General features: G+C 34.7%; 1 protein-coding gene across 2 annotated transcripts; it reads left to right on the top strand.

The window, feature by feature from the left end:
* Window positions 1–605: 605 nt before the first annotated feature.
* LOC130968421 (protein MICRORCHIDIA 6-like) lies at window positions 606–18,104 on the top strand. 2 transcript variants are annotated; one of them, XM_057893682.1, is made up of 21 exons: window positions 606–978; window positions 5,674–5,944; window positions 7,624–7,989; window positions 8,154–8,228; window positions 8,356–8,390; window positions 8,783–8,861; window positions 9,032–9,121; window positions 9,204–9,279; window positions 9,461–9,539; window positions 13,601–13,729; window positions 14,456–14,554; window positions 14,642–14,743; window positions 14,830–14,976; window positions 15,186–15,278; window positions 16,138–16,189; window positions 16,293–16,404; window positions 16,548–16,705; window positions 16,784–16,890; window positions 17,035–17,114; window positions 17,331–17,373; window positions 17,675–18,104. In XM_057893682.1, exons 3-21 carry the CDS (start codon window positions 7,632–7,634, stop codon window positions 17,762–17,764), a joined length of 2,004 nt encoding a protein of 667 aa, XP_057749665.1. In that variant the 5' UTR covers window positions 606–978; window positions 5,674–5,944; window positions 7,624–7,631; the 3' UTR covers window positions 17,765–18,104. The 2 variants fall into 2 exon arrangements, with proteins under 2 accessions (XP_057749665.1, XP_057749664.1); XM_057893681.1 differs by lacking the exon at window positions 5,674–5,944.
* The last annotated feature ends 1,484 nt before the right edge of the window (window positions 18,105–19,588 follow it).

Below are 19,588 nucleotides of genomic sequence, written 5' to 3' on the forward strand. Positions count from 1 at the left end.
AATTGGTAAAAAAAGACGATTTTAAAACAAATTGAAACCTTTGAGACCATTTTGTAACGGAAAAAAGGTCGAGGACAAAATAAATTTTCAGCCTCTACGTTGGGACCAAAATTATACTTAACCTTTTTATTATATAATTAACAAGTAAATAATAAAGGATAACATAGTTTAATGATAAGAAAAATATGTAGTAATAAAAAAGATTTTTGTTTGAAATACATATTCATCAATTTTAAAATTTTTACCCAAATAATAACCAATTAGCCTAAATCTTCCTAAATTAGCCTTATTCTCGCTCACTCTTTTTCATTCAAATCCGATCACATCACATATCAGTTGATCCAGTCCGATTTTAATAATTATACGAAAAATAAAATCCATCCAATTTTAATATTTTGATAATTATGCGAAAAAACAAAAACCATTCGATTTTGATAACTATACAAAAAAAATCGTATAATAAACGGAACGAAAACAAAAATAAAAATAAAAATAAAAATAAAAATAAAAATCTTTGTCCCATGAAGATCCATATAAGATTGTATATTAAAATGACTAAAATATCCTTTTCTATAAATATAAATTTCAATAAAACCCTAAATTCCCAAATTGGTATCGCTTTCACCCACTCCCTCTCATTCAAACCCTAACATTTCAAAGATTCTCTTCTCTCACCGCCGTCCACCACCCTCCTTTTCCCTCGCCGCCGCGCTCCTCCTTCTCACTGCTTCCCTCTCTCACTCTGAAGGTCACCGCAGCACTGTCGTCGCGCGCCTGAGAAACATGCCCGAGGAGAACGTCTTATCGCACGCTTGACCCAGCCGAGGAGGACGTCGTCGTGTTGTTCCTGAGACAGCCGAGGAGAATCGTCGCGTCAGAGGCAGAATCGTCGCTGTCTTCATCGTGTCAGAGGAAAATCATCTTCGTTGCCGTCGTCAGCCTCTTCACCTCCGTTCCTCCCTCTCCGTTGCTCTGCCGGTAGGCAATCCTCCTCTGCTACTTCAGTTTTATTTATTTTTTCATGAATAAACTTTTATGATTATGATGGTTATGAGTTTGTGACTCTGAGGCTTCTCAGTCCTTAGGTGATTTTCTTTTTCGTGTCAATTTGTATGATGTAATTTTGTTAATTGATGATGGTATCTTATTAATTTTGTTGATTGTTGATGGAAATGTAATTGTATGGAATATGGATTCTGAGTTTTATTGTTGATTGTTGATGTAAATGTAATTGTGTGGTACTTTGTTAATTATATTGTTACTTATGTAGGATTGTGTTCAATTGTTGCTTATTGGTGATTAGAAATTGTTAACTATTGAGGATCATCTTTCTGTTTTTTTTTTAAATAATTTTTTCAAAAAATATCCGCGGAGAACCAAATCCCCAGCACGGTCCTGTTGCTGGGGCGGGGGCAGGGATGGGACAGGTCATGGGACCCGTTGCCATCCCTGCCTATTAGAGGTATTAGTGTGACTCTTATAGAAAGGTTTTTCCTTTTTCTTCTTCAATATTGGAGTTTTCTTTATCTTCTTTCTTCTCCAGCTTATCTTGCCACCACAAAGCCAAATCCCATTACTTGGTCCGTAACTCTTTCAAACTCCCACGAAGTTCGAAACTTTGTTTCCTTTTTTTTCCTAAATATCCTTTTGGGTATTAGGGTTTTGAGATGGTTGTGGGAGAGAAAAATATTTTAACTATTCAAAAGATTTTTTTTAATTATTAAATGAATTTGAACAAGATTTTAGTCTTTTTAAAAGTAGTTTTAGTATTAAAATTATTTTTTGTTACCAATTTAAGTATATTTTAGCATGTGTTATGATTTCAATTTTCTTTTCCTATCCTTCTCATTTTGAGATCTAACTTTTCAAGCAAAAGTCTCTTTAATTTGAGATCTAAATTTTTATGGAGAAGCCTGTTATACCAATAATTTGCGAACCAGATCCGATTAGATATAAGAATATTTAGTGTTTTAGGGTAGATCAAATGTAGATTTTGTTTATATTCAATTTCAATCCAATCTGATTTTCTGTATATTCTTATCTGTAATAGAAAATTTGTATAACCATTGAATTATTTTTGAGAAATTTCAAAACTTAAGGTGTAAAATCAATTATTTTTGCATTGATACTTTTGAGATAAGGGAAATATTAAATGGGTTTTTTGAAAATTTTTTATTTGGTAACTATTTTTTAATATAATGAAAAACAAATATAGATATAGTATGCTTTTAAATTTCAATTTAACTTTTAAAATTTTTATCTTACGATTTTAAATGTTTTTTCTTTATTAAATCAGACATTTTCACATTTATGATTTGAATCTGAATATGATTGTATATTATTTGTATTTAAATTTTTTATTTTACGTAAAATTTTTATTTTTTCTTAAAACTTAATTAGTTATTGAATCGATAGAGTTAGAAGTTCAATAGTTTTTAAAGTTAAACTAAGGTTTCACCAATATTTAAGTTAATATAATCAAATAATATATTTATGTATGAAATATATAATTTTTTTAAACATTATTTTTTTGTAATTTATCATTTTAAATATGTTAACTGCTAAAAAATCGCATTAATTAACCAATTTTTTGACCTTTTTTATTTTTATTTTTGACTGGTTTTATTGTCAAGTGATTTATACCTTTAAATGAATCAATTAATCGGATCAAATCGGTCAGTTCAGTTTGTTTTTTAAAATCATGGTTGGCAATGGACCTTGTCATTGTTTTGACATTTTGCTTTCTATAGCTACATAGTAGGTATCTATCAAGGGTGGAATATGTTTTTTAGGAGGTTTTTATTGTATATCTTTAAGATAATTGGGTGAATGAATGAAAAGTTATCTTAAAGCCTTTGATAAGTAATGATAATTGATTGAATTGTGCCTTTTTTAGGGTTGAGTTGGACTTATGAAGTAATTGATGTGTTTAGTTCCTTGATTTTTGTTAGTTGGTATAATACTTTTTTTGTACTTCTAATGCTTTTTTGAGAGGTCTTGTGGTGGTGTCTAGCCAATAATCAACACGAAATGGAGGAGTGTAAGCTAGTAGAATATTGGTGAACTTTGGATTGTGGGTACATTGACCAAGCTTTCAACTTTGTGATTGATAGAGCTACTTGAAGTGCTTATCCTACCCTTCTCACTTTGATCGATATATCAAGAGTGGTTTGGTATTTTATTTGAGCTTGGGTTTACATGCTTGCCAAAACAACTTCCCCTTTAAAAATCATTTTAGTTGGAGTTTGTTGTGACCTCTAGGTCACAGGTTCAAGCCGTGGAACAGTTATTGATGTAATTATCAGGTTAGGGTTCGTACATTACATCCTGTGGTTGCAGTCTGTCTCCAGATCTTGTGCTAATGTGGGATGCTAGTGCACTGAGCTGCCCTTTTGTTGTGAAGGAGCAAAATACTGTAGAAGTGTAAACAAAATTTTGTGAGATTGGCATGGGCTAGAGCTAATCCATTCAGAGTAAATATTGGAAAGAAGTTTGGGAGAACATTGGAGCTATAATTTAATAGGTGTGCTCTATATGGGAATAGAATGTTACATTAGGGACCTTTTGTGTGTGCAAATAGGTGAGTCCTAGTTTGTAGGAGTGATAAATATTGACTTGTTAAATTTCCTTTCCTTAGTGAAGTTTTTGCTACAAACAATGCTCATCACCATTGTTGCAAAAGTAAATGGTGATGCTCCATATATCTTGCCCTAGTTTGTAGGAGTGATAAATATGGATTGTTAAATGCCCTTTTCGCAGTGAAGTTTCAGCTACAGGCAACACTTTATCAACATTGTTGTAAAGTAAAGGGTGTTGCTCTGTATGTCTTGCCATGGCAAATATGACTAGTGGTGAGAAGGGGTTTGTGGCAAGGGGATGGTGGTTGGTAGTTTTCGTTGGATTGGAGAGTGGTTGAAAGGGTGAAACTAAAGAGTGAAACTATCCTGGTTGAATCTATTTGTTCCCCTTGCTATCTGACCAATCATTGGGAATAAGTTATTAATAAGGGGGAACTATGACCATTTTATGCATCTCCTAATTATACCAATCATAATTCATTCAACGGTTGGCAACTTTTAGTTATGAATTGTTGTGTATTATTATAAAAATGACACCCAAGCTATGTGGGAGTGAAACTAATTGAAATTCATAAGCTGTTTTATGATAGAGTAGAATGTTAGAAGTGTGTTTTGCAATTAGCAATAACACTAAAGTTGATTGCATTTGAAAACTATGTTATTATCCATGCCACACTTTCTAAAGACTATTATCAATACATGCATATTCTGATTCTAGAAGGAATTGTGGCATACCCTTATTGCACATTTAGGTAGAAGCCTAATTTTGTGCTTACTCAGAAGATCAAAGATTTGATTCAAGTAAAAAGCAATTGCATAACATATGTGAGTGATGTTTGAATGGTTTGTCTACGAAGGTTCAACTAGGATTTAAAGATTAGGCGAAAGGGTATAGTTAGTGTAGAAGTGGGGAATATTGCCGTCTTATCTGTTGTATGTTCGACAAGACAGTAGATGCTTGGTTAGCCGGAAGTTGGTTATTTACTTAAGAATGCAACATGCCTTTACTTTTTCAAGATAAGAAGGGAAAATGCCTCGACCCAAAGATCATGTTCATTTCGTTGAAGTTATGAAACCATTGGTTAGATAAAGAACTAGGTGAAGAGACAATTCTGGCAATAGATATTTGCAATTACGCGTATTCTTATATAATTTTAGAGTGAAATCTTTGGTTGCAATTAGGCACTCTTTAATTGTCTAATAGTTCCAAGGCGGCCTTTGTTTGTTTATTGTTATTTGATACCTTAACTACTTTATTTAAATGTCGATGTCGATACTACTAACCCTGAGGTCCCATGCCTTTTGATTGGTTTCTAATTATGCTTTTTAATAGTGCCATGCACCTGTTAGAATTAATACATGTTATGCTTAGAGTTGAAAGTAATAAAAACAGCTCAAATAGTTGTTGGTGGCATCAATAAGAGGAAAGGCTCTTGTTGTTGGAAATTATGGAAAAAAAGGGAATTGCTTATTGGCTCAGAGCACCAAAGTTATCTTTGAAGACAACGTTGCCGATATAGCTATCTGGATAGGTTTTCCTCGGATCATCGTGATTCAAACAATTGGACCTTGATGGAGGAATTCCATTTTGCTTGATGGGAGATCATGCTTTACACCTAACAAGTCAATTTTTCGATTGTTGTGTAAGGAAAAAAGTAGTTAAGCGTTAGAATGTGCGGGAATGTAAGGAAAAAAGTCATTATATTGACTGATCTTTCTTTGAATTTGCAAATCAACCTTTCTATTAACTTTAACAATGATTGGGAACAAATTAGTGCATATTCAAGAATGCATCAGGGATGACAAAACTCTCCGATACATAGAGATCCCTGCGGGAATCGCCCCAAATGGAGACCCGAAGGGGGAGAATTTTTCCTGCGGGGATGGGGATGTGGGACAAAATTCCCCTGAAGCAGGTGCGGGTACCTGAGCGGTGATCTTTGCCCTATCCCCACTAATCTACGAAATTTGTAAATATACTTAAGTGTCAATAACTTATTTTTATTATAGGTTTTTTAGTCATTTCACATGACATATATATAGATAAACCCTGACCCTAATTCTCATTTGTGTCTTCCTTTCTTCATCATTGTAGATTTGTACGCCATCCCCCCACCTCACCTCTCTGCTCCCAACCCGCCACTCTCCTTGCTCCCGTGCTCTCCTCTCCGCTTGTGTCCGCAGTCCGCTGCACCGCCCCCCCACCTCGTCCGCTGCTCCGTGCTCTACGTCGTCGCTCGTTGTCCGTGTGAAAGAAGCCACCGTCTGCCGTCGGCAGCATTGCCATCACAGCCGTCGGTTGTCCCTCCCCCTCCTCCACTTCTGATTGGATACTCTCGCCCTCTTTGTATTTTATTGCACTAAAGGTTTATTCTACATTTTTTGTGCTTGTTTGTTTTGAATCTTGGTGATTTTCAGCATGCTTGTGCTTTTAACCTTGCTTGATTTTCCGCAACTGCAACATGCTTGTGCTTGTTTTATACATTTTTTGTGCTTGTTTTCCCCTGAATAAGCAATAAGGAACTAAATCTTAACCTGAGCTCCTAGTAAAAATTATTTGGGTGGCTAAGCCTTCTTAGTTGGTAATGGCTTGGCTAGTGTGCATGTGTACAAGTTTTAAGCTTTGAAGTCTTTTAAGTGTGCAAACAATGAATTAATTGTGATTTGGATTTGAATTTAGTTTGGTGCATTTTAAGGGTTAGTGAGGTTAGAATGGTTAGGCAAGTTCAGATGGACAATCAATAGGGTTGTTTCCCCTTAATATTTTTTCACATGATAAATGTTTGGTCTTTTGCTATATCTGAAAATTTATTTGTTTTAGTATCTGTTGTTTGTGGTGCCATAAAATGGTCGTTCTAGTGAAGAAGTAAAAAAGCTTTTGTAGCTGGTGCATGTAGTGTATATATAGTGTGCTTATTGAATTCCAAAAGTAGTGCGCTAAAAGAAGTGCTTTTTTTCCCCATTGGTAAAAGAAAATTAAATTCAAATCGTGATAGTGTATTATAAATTCTTCATCTATTTTGCAGGTTGATGTAATTGTTCAACTTCAGTATCTCTTGTCTTATCTCTTTCTTTGTGTTTTTTAATGGAACTTGTTATTCATTTTTATGATGCTAATATGTGAACACATTAAGCTCAACAAATTACAAATCTTTATGGTTGAGCAAAGAGTATTAGTCAATTAATGAAGGGCAACGGTTTCATTAGAAGTCAAAATCCATCAAGAGAAATTAAGTCTTTATACTTTAAACAGTGTTTTGTTTATGATGCATGTTGACATATTTATATATTCGTTGTTTTATCAAAGAACTCAAAGTTGTTTGTTGGAAGTTGTACTTTTGCAATGGGAGAATATTCGAAGTTGAAGACTTTGTTTTATAGGCTTTTTTAAAAATTTAACTTTGGATATGATATTGAATTTTAGTTAATTTTTAATCTTGGACATGATGTATTTGTATGTTGTTCCATGTTTTATGATTTTTTATCAATGTTTTAAAATTTTTTCATTAGAATTTTCATAGAAATTATCAACTAGGGAGATGGCGGTAAATATTCTCCCACAGCGGGGATCGGGGGCGGGGGCGGGGGCGGGGGCGGGGGCGGGGACGGGGAGCAGGGAGGCATCTCCCACCCCATCCCGGCCCGTTGACATCCATGCGTGAAGTATTGGATTGCACATTGAGAAAGTTGAGGGGGTCAATAGCACATTGCCCAAAGTTCAAATTTGCACTCATGTTTTTTTACCGAATTGAACATTTAACAAAGTTGAGGATTAATCTACACATTTGAATCATAAAGAGTTAAGTTGCACATACCTATTAACAGTTGTTTCTTATATTAAGATATGATAAATGCGGGAATGGTAACTAGCGAACCACCCCTGATTTTTTTTTTTTTTTTGGTAAGATGCATGTGTGCCTAAAGTCAAATGTGTCATGTATACAGGTTGATAGTTGTTTGACTCACATTCTTGTTTTAGTTACTCTATATTGTATTCTTGTTTCATAATGCTAACTCAACTTTGTATGCTTTGCTTTGGTTACAGGGACAAATATGGGAGGCATAGAAATTATTGATTTATCTAGTGATGATGAGAGTGAAAAGGTTATTCCCATAGCGGTGAAGCAGGAGCCAGATCTTGTTTTGGATGTAAAGCAAGAAAAATCGACTAATAAAGGTCAACTGGCCAATCGAAATGGATCTCGCATTCATTCTGTTCGACAAGATTCTGAAAATAATATTTTCTCTAATATTCCAAGGAACGGCCTGGTAGCTAATCAGGGGTTGCCACCAGCTGATGATTCAGACATTTCTTATGCGTCACCCATTTGTGCAGCACCCCTTACTAGGCAGTTTTGGAAAGCTGGGACTTACGATGATGGGCCTGCTTGTAAAAAAGTCACAGTCCAAAGTAATTTCCAAATTAATGCAGCTTATAGTTTCTTCCGTGGACGTTAGTGCTTATATTTAGTTGTGACAATTTTTTGAGCTCGACATATGCTGACGTTTTGTAAGTTCAGAGAATTTTACTCGTTCTTCATTTCTCATCGTACTAATATTTTTCTTTGATTTCAGATGCCAAAAACTATCTACATGTACACCCTATGTTCCTTCACTCGAATGCAACTTCACATAAGTGGGCATTTGGTGGTATTTTCTTATGACTTATATGAACTTGTTCATCCTCTTTGATTACTTTAATTGTCCACCTTTGTCTCTCAGTCGTTTTTGTTTTTTCTTTTAATGTGTTGGTTTTTTTCTTTGATTTTGGTTGCAGCCATAGCAGAGCTTCTCGATAATGCAGTTGATGAGGTGATTATTCCTGATGTTTCAGTTGTGAACTACATGAATTTTTAAGTATTGTATATGCTGTGTTAGTTTTGTCATCTACCTGCATACTTATTTTGGCATTGATTTCTGATGGTGTATTCTTTATTAACTGTGATGTTTTCCAGAAATGATTTCCTTTGTACATATCCTTCCTTTCTGGTTTTTACTGTTACTATACGTTTTTTAAGGTTCATGTTTATTCCAATGTTCTTTACTTAATTATCATTCCATAGATTGGTGTAAAACCATAATCTTTATTGCTGTGATTTTTCATTTCTTGTTTAAAATCATCATTTGACGTGTTACATCTCACATTTTACATTTGTTTTATGCTCCAATTTGTATTGCATTCTTGCCATTTGTGCTTAGGATAGATCCAAAATGGGGCTACCTTTGTCCTTGTAGATAAAACTTCAAATCCAAAGGATGGAAGTCCAGCATTGCTGATTCAAGGTACAATGGTTCTGGAACATATCAATTTTAAAAATTTAGTTATTGAAAATCCTAGCCTGAGTCTTGTTAGGAACATGTTTACCCTGAGCATCATGATTTGGTAAGATTCAAAATTCAAAAATTTACATTTGACATTTTTTATTGATTTTGTACTGACATTGGGTAATCAGATGATGGTGGTGGAATGGATCCAGAAGCAATGAGGCATTGCATGAGTTTTGGATTTTCAGATAAGAAGTCAAAGCTGGCTATTGGGCAGTGTATGGGTCTTGGCATTCTTTCTTCAACTATTTTCGTATTCGCGCTTTATTCTTTTTTTGAGTTTTTGATTTATTGTTGCAGATGGTAATGGCTTTAAGACCAGTACAATGAGGCTTGGGGCTGATGTCATTGTCTTCAGTCGGCATATGAGTAATGGGTATGTGACAAAAACTTAAAGCATCTATCCACGCTGAAGTTAGTTAGGCTTTTAAACATTAGACCTTCTGATCTTTCATTAGAGTGAGGCAAGGTGATTTTGGGATCAAAATTGAAGCTATAGTGGAAAAGAAAAGTGAAAACTATGCTTAATTTTTCTTACTGTTTTTAACCTGGATCAGGATATTGACGCAAAGCATTGGACTTCTGTCATATACATTTTTGGTGCAAGAAAAGCTTGACAGAATAGTAGTACCCATGGTGAGTGGTATTCCACATTTTTCTTTTATTACGTAGAGGGTTTGGTTTATATTATGCATAGGCTTCAAATGCTACTTCTCTTCAACTTGTTGCTTGAATTAAGGGGTGCCAAAATAGTAATTATACTCCAAATAAAGTTAGATTGAAAAGGAGTCATTAACATTTTTTAGCAATTCTACTACGTCTACACCCTTTATAATAAACACCATTTTGACAATAGTATTTTCTTAACCAAACCCGCATTCTCTTTGTTTGTTAATTAAAAATAATTTAAATACACAATTATTTAGTAGCAACTGAATTTTTATACGGATGTTAAAGAGTATTTGATGTATGAGTAGTGTTTTTCTTTTTTAGCATTCCTTTGCCACTAGATACACCAAAACATATAAGTTGAGGGCTAACATGAGATTGTTTCTTCTTAAAAGCATCCAAAGCTTTTCAAGTTAGTGAGATGTTGATGCAAGTCCATTGTCAACGGACAGTTCCAAGCATTCCAAAAACTTCTAGAGAGAATGAGAGACTACACTACACACAATAGGACACATTAGAAAGAGAGGAGCTCTTGAGCAATCTCTACACACTTCATTCATATTTTTGTAGATAAAGATGCGAGATGCTAGTGCTTCTAAAATTCCGGTTAATCATGTTAAGAACATCTTGCCAAAACATCATGGGTTCTGTAGGGAGCTTACAACAAAAACAAAACCTAGTGAAGGAGTTGGCTACATAGATCAAACGACTCCATTGAGCTTTATCTCGTTTGACTATTTCGTAGATGGTCTTTCTAGGTGTTTCTCGGTCTCACTCCTTGTTCATCTATCATCTCATCCACTATCCTGAGTGCTCTGTCAGTCTCTTTTTCACATGTCCAAACCACCTGAGACGTGATTCTACCATCTTTTTTACAATAGGTGCTACTCCGACTTTCTCTCTTATATCTTCATTTTTTATTCTATCCAATCGCGTATGACCACTCATCGATTTCAACATCTTCATTTCTGTCACATTTAACTTATGTTCATATTCCTTTTTGGCCATTCAACACTTTGTACCATAAAGTATAGCCGGTCTGATAGTAATGCGATAGAATTGATCTCTAAGTTTTAAATGCACTTTTTTGTCATATAAAATCGGACGCACTCTGCCATTTTGACCAACTTGTTTTGTTTCTTATGATTTATATCTTGCTCAATCTCTCTGTTATTTTATATGATGTACCCAAGATACTTTAAACTTTTAACTTTTTGTAGGATGTTTTCTTCAATCTTCACCTATGTATTAGGGTTTTTCCTTCGGCAACCAAACTTACATTCCATCTATTTCGTCTTGCTACGGTTTTTGCGCAGACCATACACTTCTAGAGCTCATCTCTATAAATCCAACTTCTTATTTAGGTCTTTTCTTAACTCTTCCATAAGGACGATATCATCGACAAAAAGCATGTACCATGACATAGGCTCTTGTATATGTTCTGTGAGTATTTCTAAGGCTAATGTGAAAATGTATGGATTTAAGGACGATTCCTAGCGTAATCCTATACAAATAGAAAATTTCTCTATCATACTACCTTGAGTCTTCACACTAATTAGTAACTCCATTATACATGTCTTTAATTGCATGAATATATGCGATCTTTACTCTTTTCCTTTCCAAAACCTTCCATAAGACTTGCCTCGACACTATTGTACGTTTTTTCCAAATCAGTAAACACTATATGTAAATTCCTTTTATTATTACAATACCTTTCTATCATTCTTCTTAACAGGTATGCAGCTTCAGTTGTGGATCTGCTTGATATAAAACCAAATTGGTTTTTTGTTATCTGTGTCTCTCGTCTCAGTGTCTATCATCCTTTCTAATAACTTTATGGTATGGCTCATGAGCTTGTTCCCTTCATGGTTTTTGCAATTCTGTATATCCCTTTTATTCTTGTAGATAAGTATCAAGATGTTATTTCTCCACTCATCTGACATCTTTTTTTTACCTTAAAATTTCATTAAAAAACTTGGTTAACCAGTAGCTCTCTCTATGGCCCTTCCAAACTTCAATAAGAATATTATTAAGTCTTATGGCATGCCATTTTTCGTCCGCTTTAGAGCATCTTTTACCTCGAAGTCTCAAATCATTTGATAGTAGTCGAATTTTGATCTTCTTCACTCATGGATAATCGACCAAGACTTGGAAGAATATTTTGTCTTTCATTAAATAACTCGTAGAAGTAGTTCTTCCGCTTTTTGTTGATTTTTGTCTTTATCCTTTATGTCTGAACCTGATCTAAGTCTCTCGTTTTTCTTTCACGGCTCTTGGCGATTCTATAAATACATTTTTCTCCTTCATTCCTAAAGACTAATAGAGACCCTCATATGTTCTTGTTTTTACTTCACTTACAGCCACTTTTCTCTCTTTCCTTGCCGCCTTATATTTTTTCCAATTATTTTCATTGTATCAGAAAGACCATTCTTTAAAGCATTCCATTTTTTTCTTTTATCTTTTCTTGTACATTTGCATTCTATCACCAGGAGTCTTTGTCTCTTGGTCTATCCTTCTAGATTCATCAAAACTTTCTTTTGCTGTTTTTCTAATAACTTTTGCCATCTCCCTTCCTCCACACTTACATCCCCTTCCCACTTTGTTCTCACCTTTCATTCGCCACCTCTTTGTCCTTGGGTTTTCTGTATGATATATTTTTCTCAACTTTTGCTCAACGCAAAAATGCATGACGAGCATCGTATGTTGTGTTGTTAAATTTTCTTTCGAAATAATTTTACAATTAATGCAAAATTTTCGATCGATTCTTCTCTACAAGAAGTCGATTTGAGATCTTGTCATGCCACTTCTATGGGTTATAAGATGTTTGTCTCTCTTTTTAAAGCATGTATTTGCGATGAGAAGGTCAAAGGTTGAGAAAAAATAAATAGTTTTACTCTCGGTATTGACCACTCCGAAACCATAGCCTCCGTGAGTATTTTCATACCCAAACACTTATCTTCCAACATGACCATTTAAATCTCCTAAGAAAATCGTACCTTCGGCAGGTATGTCTTAGACCAAATTCTTTAGATCCTCCCAAAACCATATCTTGTATTGCTCATCTGAACCCACTTGCGGCGTATAGGCGTTAATCACATTAAAAGTACCTCATTCCACCACAAGTTTGATAGAAATTACCCGATCACCCACTCTCTTGACATCCACTAGGTCATTCTTTCACTGCGTATCCACGATAATATCAGCCCCATTCCTATTCTTCACCTTTTTTGTATACCTAAGTTTGAACCCGGAGTTATCCAACTTCTTAGCTTTTGCGATGACCTATTTTGTTTCTTGTAGACACAAGATGTTAATCTTTCTCCTTGTCATGGAATCCACCACCGTCATGAATTTTCTTGTTAGAGTGCCTATGTTTCTTGTCCCAAATCTCAATCTTCAGTCGCTTCGATCTTTACCTTTAGCTTTTTTTTATGAACTAGCTTATTTATTTATCCTCGTTCATTCACGAAACGCTGGAACGAAGGTGGGAACCCTTGCTCATTTAACACTATACCCGGGAACCGATGCAGCGGCTCGTGCTCATACAGTGTGTTGCTTCCGGGCAACGGCTTAGCTTTAGCGCAATAAAGTCTTTGATCCATGTCATGAAGATTCGACTAAGTTTTCATGTTGGCTGTCGAAGACCTAACACTACTCTCTTCCTTTATCCGGGTTTGGGACCAGCTATGTACCACAGGTGTAGCATAGGCGGGGAGCTTGGGTTGACAAAATGTCAGTGGTTAATTCAGAACTTGAAGATGGGACCAGAAAGGTCACGAGAAGACATATAAACTGTTACGGATTGCTCCAAGGGTCCCTTCTATGTTTTGTTTTATTCTTTTCCCCCTAAAAATAATCCTAAAAGGACCCTTATTGCAACATGCTTATGGCAGACTTTTAAGAGACTTCTGAACACTGATTGTTTGCTAAATAATTTTTTTTCCTCTCTCTCATAAGAATCTTTTCTGCAATGGTTGATTCTACTAGTTGAGTTTATTTACAACACTATCTGTTCTTGTCAATATCAGGTAAACTATGAGTTTAATTCATCAACTGGATCATTGGAGATATTAAATGGCAAAGAGCATTTTGTCACCAATTTATCTTTGATTTTGCGCTGGTCTCCATACTCCTCAGAAGAGGAACTTCTTGGACAAGTTAGTTTCTACATTTTTCCTTTCATCCGTGACTATTGGCTGGAAGTTGTTAGATTAAAATTATTTCATTAATAATACTATGTATATTATGGAAATGATTTTTTTTTCTAAATTTATTTTATGTTTCCTAGTAATGCTAGAAGTAAACTTTGGAGATTGTTCCTCTCAATTAGCTTAAATTTTGTAAAAGAGATTAAATTGTCTCTGCACAGTTTTATCAGAAAAGGAAATAAAAGCTGTTTGAGTAATTTTATTAGAAAAGAGAATGTATAGAAGTGGATTCACATCCTCACATATATCCAGAAAAATATGGTTGACCAGCAAGGGAATAAAGCATGCAACAATGCTTGTACCCATATGAAGTAATTTGTTTGACAAATTAATTTGTTTCCTAATGCTGATTGTATTTCTGATACAAACATGCTCCACGAACACCAAAAACAGGTTCCAGAATAGACGAACCCTGATATAATAGAATAGTCAAATCTATCATAGAAGAATAATCAAATGTTTTTATAGCAACATTATCAAATTTTTTTCATAAGCACCAAATACGTATGGTTGGCTGATTGACAGTTGATTTTTGGTCTACATGTAGTATGATTGTTTTTGATAGTTAGTAACATTTTCTTGTATTCTTGTTCTCTAATTCTTAATGATATTCTGTTTCTCCTCTCAAAATATGAGCATGTTCTTATTCAGTTCAAATATTCTTCATTCTGACAGTTTAATGACGTTGGATCTCATGGTACTAAAGTCATTATCTACAACTTGTGGCTCAATGATGATGGGAACTTGGAGCTAGATTTTGATACGGATCCCGAGGTGATATGTGCTTTTTGTTTCTGCTGTACTGACTGTTTTGGAATTTTGCTTTGATTGCTTAACAAGGGGGCTTCTATTCATATGCAGGATATACGAATTGCTGGGGATGTAAGGAAGATTGACACAATTCCTGCCTGGCGGGAAGCAAATGAGAAACATATTGCTCATCGGTTCCGTTTCTGTTTACGTGTATGCTGGACTTTGAAATTATTCTTATCCTTGTGTGGCCATGTAAAAGGGTGAATTTATTGGTCTAATATTCTCATGTTTTGCAGGTTTATATGTCAATATTGTACTTGCGGATACCAGAAACTTTTCATATGTTTTTGAGAGGCATAGTTGTGCAGCCACATAACATTGCTGATGATCTTAAATATCCTGAATTTATCTTGTATAAACCACAAGTTGGTGGAACCGTGGAGGTTATTATCTTACTTTTGACTGTCTTAATATTATTTGAGGGATAAAAGTTATCTTAATATTAAATACAAAACTAATAGAAAGTTAAGGGAAATGAAAGGTCTCAGCTAAATTTAAAACTTATGAATGGTAATTTCAATTACAACATACTGTATCAATTTACTCAACTTTTTTTTATAATTTAATTTCTTTTTTGGGGCTCAATGTGTAGGCAACAGTTGTGACAACAGTTGGATTCCTTAAGGAAGCTCCTCGAGTCATTATGCACGGTTTCAATGTATATCACAAAAGTCGGCTAATACTGGTAAATTATCGCCCTAAATGTTATAACAGTGGTTGTTAACCATTCTATGGTGTTAAACAGTTAATGATTTTCTTATAGTGCATAAGAGCTAAATAACATCATATTTTATTATATTATTAACTTGTATTTATAGTTAAGGAAACAAGGGAAAAAGTACTTTGAGCAGTACACAAAAAGCATTAAGATTAAGTCTTCAATATTCGTAGTGTAGCTGAATACAGTTATAGCTATGTGCATGATATAATGGAAATGGAAGATCAATACACAATTTTTTTAACTTATTAGTTGTATATTGATTCAACCTAAAATTAACACTGTTAACATGCTGTACACTTTTCAAAGGGCATGAGTTTCTTTCCCTTAATACTAGTGTGTGTAATGTGGTGCTTACTCAGTTACTCCAAATTGTTTCACATTTGTTCATATATTTCTCTGTTGTGATTTCCTTATGGAACCTTTTACCAATTCTTTTATGAATGTTGGATATGTTGTGCTAACTCGCTGAACTAATTTTTGGAGTTAGCCTCCATGGTTTGGGGTGAAATAAAATAGGCTAGATGTTGGTTATTTGCTATCTGGTCCACAAATGGTCCTAGCTTTCATTTTACTAAAACTCCTATTTTTAAAAATAGATCAAGTTTATCATGACAAAAATTTGGCTGCTGCTATATGGAGACTAATGTAGAAATTAGAAATTACAAGTCATGTCATGTCATGCTCTTCATTGTTGTCTTTTGTCTTTCTCTTTTGAATAAATTCTTATGTAGGTTCATTGACAAATCATGCCAGTTTGTAGCATATAGTTATTATCTAGCTTTTCTCTTCTCTCTCTAATACAATTGCTACTTTTCAATATCAGCCATTTTGGCAGGTTGTGAACTATTTAGACAGTAGAGGCAGAGGAGTTGTTGGTAAGTAAAACATCTCCATGCGGTGTCAAGTTCTTTTCAATTATCGAGACACACCGAGTCGTCATAATATGCTACATAATAAATTATGTTGATCTCGTATTAGGTATCCTGCAAGCGGATTTTGTTGAGCCAACTCATAATAAGCAAGATTTTGAGAAAACTTCTTTGTTTCAAAAGCTTGAAGCACGATTGAAGGAAATGACATGGGAATACTGGTAGTGTTTATGCTTGTGTTAAAATTCATGATTATCCAGGAAAATAACAGAGTAAATAGTAACTATGTAAAATGCTAATACTAGTTTTAACGATTTTTAAGCATTGATATCTGAGATGACTAGGACTCTTAAAATTTATGTAGGGACGTGCATTGTAGATTGCTTGGGTATCGCGAAAAATATCCAGTTCCTAAAGCGAAACAAGCCGAACTCAATAGAAGTTCCTACTCTGTTGATGCTAAAGCAGCAAATGAAAATGCTGAACTACGCAAGAGAACCATGCGAAACACATCTGAGCAAGGTAACTGCTTATGTGATAATCAAGATTCTGCGTCACTATCTTAATGTAATCTAATTTGTATATCCTGACTTGGTTCAGGATCTAATAACAAGAGGAAGATATATGAATCGGTAGACCTCCATAATTCGAAAAAGCATGCAAAGGAAGAGAATATTAAAGGTGTTGGCTTATCTCAGAATATGCAGGTCGGTAGTAACTTCGTTTGTTATGTTGAAATTGGTCCATCTTGTTCATATGTATATGATATGTATTTATTGAAAACCATATTCCTCCAATTTTGATAACTTCAGTATTCTGATGGCAACTTCTGCCTGTGTGTTTGATGGTAGGTTATTCCGTCTCCTGCGGAGCAGATGCTAGACCAAGAGACCTTAATATTATTGGAAGAAAACCAGAAACTACGGACAAAGTGAGTATACTTCTGTTTCGTGTTTACCACCACAGCAACGGTCTCGATCGTGTGGGATGCTGTTGCTCAGCAACTTAGATTTTCTTGATTCTTGATCAATTCTTGCAGTCCAATACAACCTCCATTCTATTTTTATCCCATTTTTTCAATTTGATTTTCACAATGGAGTTTTAATATAGTTATATATTGATATGCTTTTAAATCTTTACCCTGCAGATGTTTGGAATCTGAAAAGATACAAGAAGAACTTAATCTTAAGGTAATCTGCACTGTCTAATTTTATTCATTCATATATACTATTATCCTTGAAGGAGAGCCTTAGAGCAATGGTTGAGTTGTCTCTGTGTGACTTCAAGGTTACATGTTCAAGCCCTGGAACCTAGTCTTTATGTCCATTGTCTCGATATCTCTATATTTGTAACTTATATCCCAAGATACTTACTAAACACAGTTGCCTGATGCAATTGAAGTTTGTTAAATTAGATATTCTCTATTAACTGCATAGAATGAAATAGTTCAGTTGTTTTGGCTTCTGAACAAAATGGTTTATGATTTTACAGGTAACAGATCTTAGAAGTAAAATAGAAGAAGCCAGAGGGCAGCATAATCTACTATTGGCTCAACTACAACTGCTAGATGTGAAAGATTAGTACTAATTGTAGTAGTAGTTGTAGGTGTAGCTGTAACAATTGGCAGTGCTCAAATTCTTTTATTTGTACAAGTGTTGTACCATATGTATAGTTTCACTTTCACACGCTAGGTAGGTGTGTAGCTAGCCAATTTTGGTTCTTTGGAGGGGCATAGTGGTCAATGCTGTAAGCTAGTTTGGTTTATATGCCTTGGTTAGTCTTCATTTCAAGGTTTGTAACATCAGGGGTTTTTTGGTAAGTTAAGAAATTTAGCCACAAAAGCTGAAGATTTTTCTCTTCTGTATACATGTAACATGATAAACCATTATTTGTGAAATGAGCAAGGCAATCTTTTCGTCTCTCTATGGTCTTCTTTAATATGTGCACAAATATTTATTGACTTGAGCCAACGTAAAGATGAATGGAATGAAATTTCATGAAATATGGAAATAATTTAATATTTTAACAATATTTTTCTTAAATAAAAGATAATTTTGTAAATACAGTTATACTACTAAATTTTATATTTGTGGATATGTAAAATATACTTTAATTATTTAATTATTTTTTATAATTTTATTAAATTTATAGTTAGGTATTTTATTAAATTTTACATCGTTTTTAATTTTGTAATTAGGTTTTTTTCGTATAATGCAAAATAAACTAGCCCGCTTTCTAAAAAAGCCCACAACATCAATGGATCATTTTAGAAGTGACCAGAAAACATTTGGCTTAGTTTGCCCAATTTGTTCGGGCCACGGGATCTCTAAATAATGTTTGACTTGACTTGCATGGCAACTAAAGCCCAGTCAGGTCATTAGAAACCCTCTACAGCTCAGTCACTACTCTAATATGCGATAACTCAGAAACCCTCTACAGCTCAGTCACTACTCTAATATGCGATAACTCTCTTAATATCAAAGTAACTATCCACCATCACAAGATGGGAAGATAGGGGGGTGAGGCTAGGTTACTACCCTATTTCTATAAATACTCATTTAACTCATGTATTTTTTTAATTTTAATTTACTTGAATTTATCTAAAACTCTTGCTAAATTAAATATCGAAGTCTTTTACAGATTTTTTATTTGGTGAACAAGTTGAAATATTCGTCCAATGGAGTCTGAACCTTTCGTCTAGGTCCACATCCAATTGGTTCAAAGTAACCATACAGAATATTGTCGTTGTTGTCGGGGACCTAAAAATCTACGCCAACCATGGCAAATGTTCATCTAGAAGATGGACGTACATCGCCAGATTTAGACTTCCATAGCGGAGGTCATCTCGATAATGATAGAGCACCCTTTATATCCAAAATTCGAAAAGATGGAAGGGTGCTGAGGAGGAAAGAGACAAAGCGGACCTAGGAAGACGAAGGATAGATTCCCAAATTCACACCCCTGAAGGAACAGGGAATAGAAACGCAACGGAGATAATGGTATTGGTTCATGGTCATCAAGGCTGTTTGGAATAGCTGGAGGTCAAGTTAGAGTGACATCTTGAGTCTAAATGACTCCTTCGGAGAGAATTACAAAGTTGTAGAAAGCTTGAATAAAAATTGAAGAGGTTCGAATTCGACCTCAAAGACTAAAGACGTCGTGAAGATCGTAATTCAACTTGTTTAGGAACTGAAGATCCCTTTTCGGAAGATATCATGCTTGCTAGAGGTGGGTATACGGGCCAGCCCGATTCGTTTATCCTAGACCACAACAGGCTAAATATAAACGGACCGAACTGAATCAGCTCGCAATATATAGCCAGCATGATATCTTCCGAAAAGGGATATTCAGTTCCCAAAGGATTTGAACTACGATTATATATGGATTGCTTTGAGAGAGGCCCGT

The sequence above is a fragment of the Arachis stenosperma genome, chromosome 3 (assembly GCF_014773155.1).
Source record: "Arachis stenosperma cultivar V10309 chromosome 3, arast.V10309.gnm1.PFL2, whole genome shotgun sequence".
In the NCBI taxonomy this organism is placed as follows: Eukaryota; Viridiplantae; Streptophyta; class Magnoliopsida; order Fabales; family Fabaceae; genus Arachis; species Arachis stenosperma.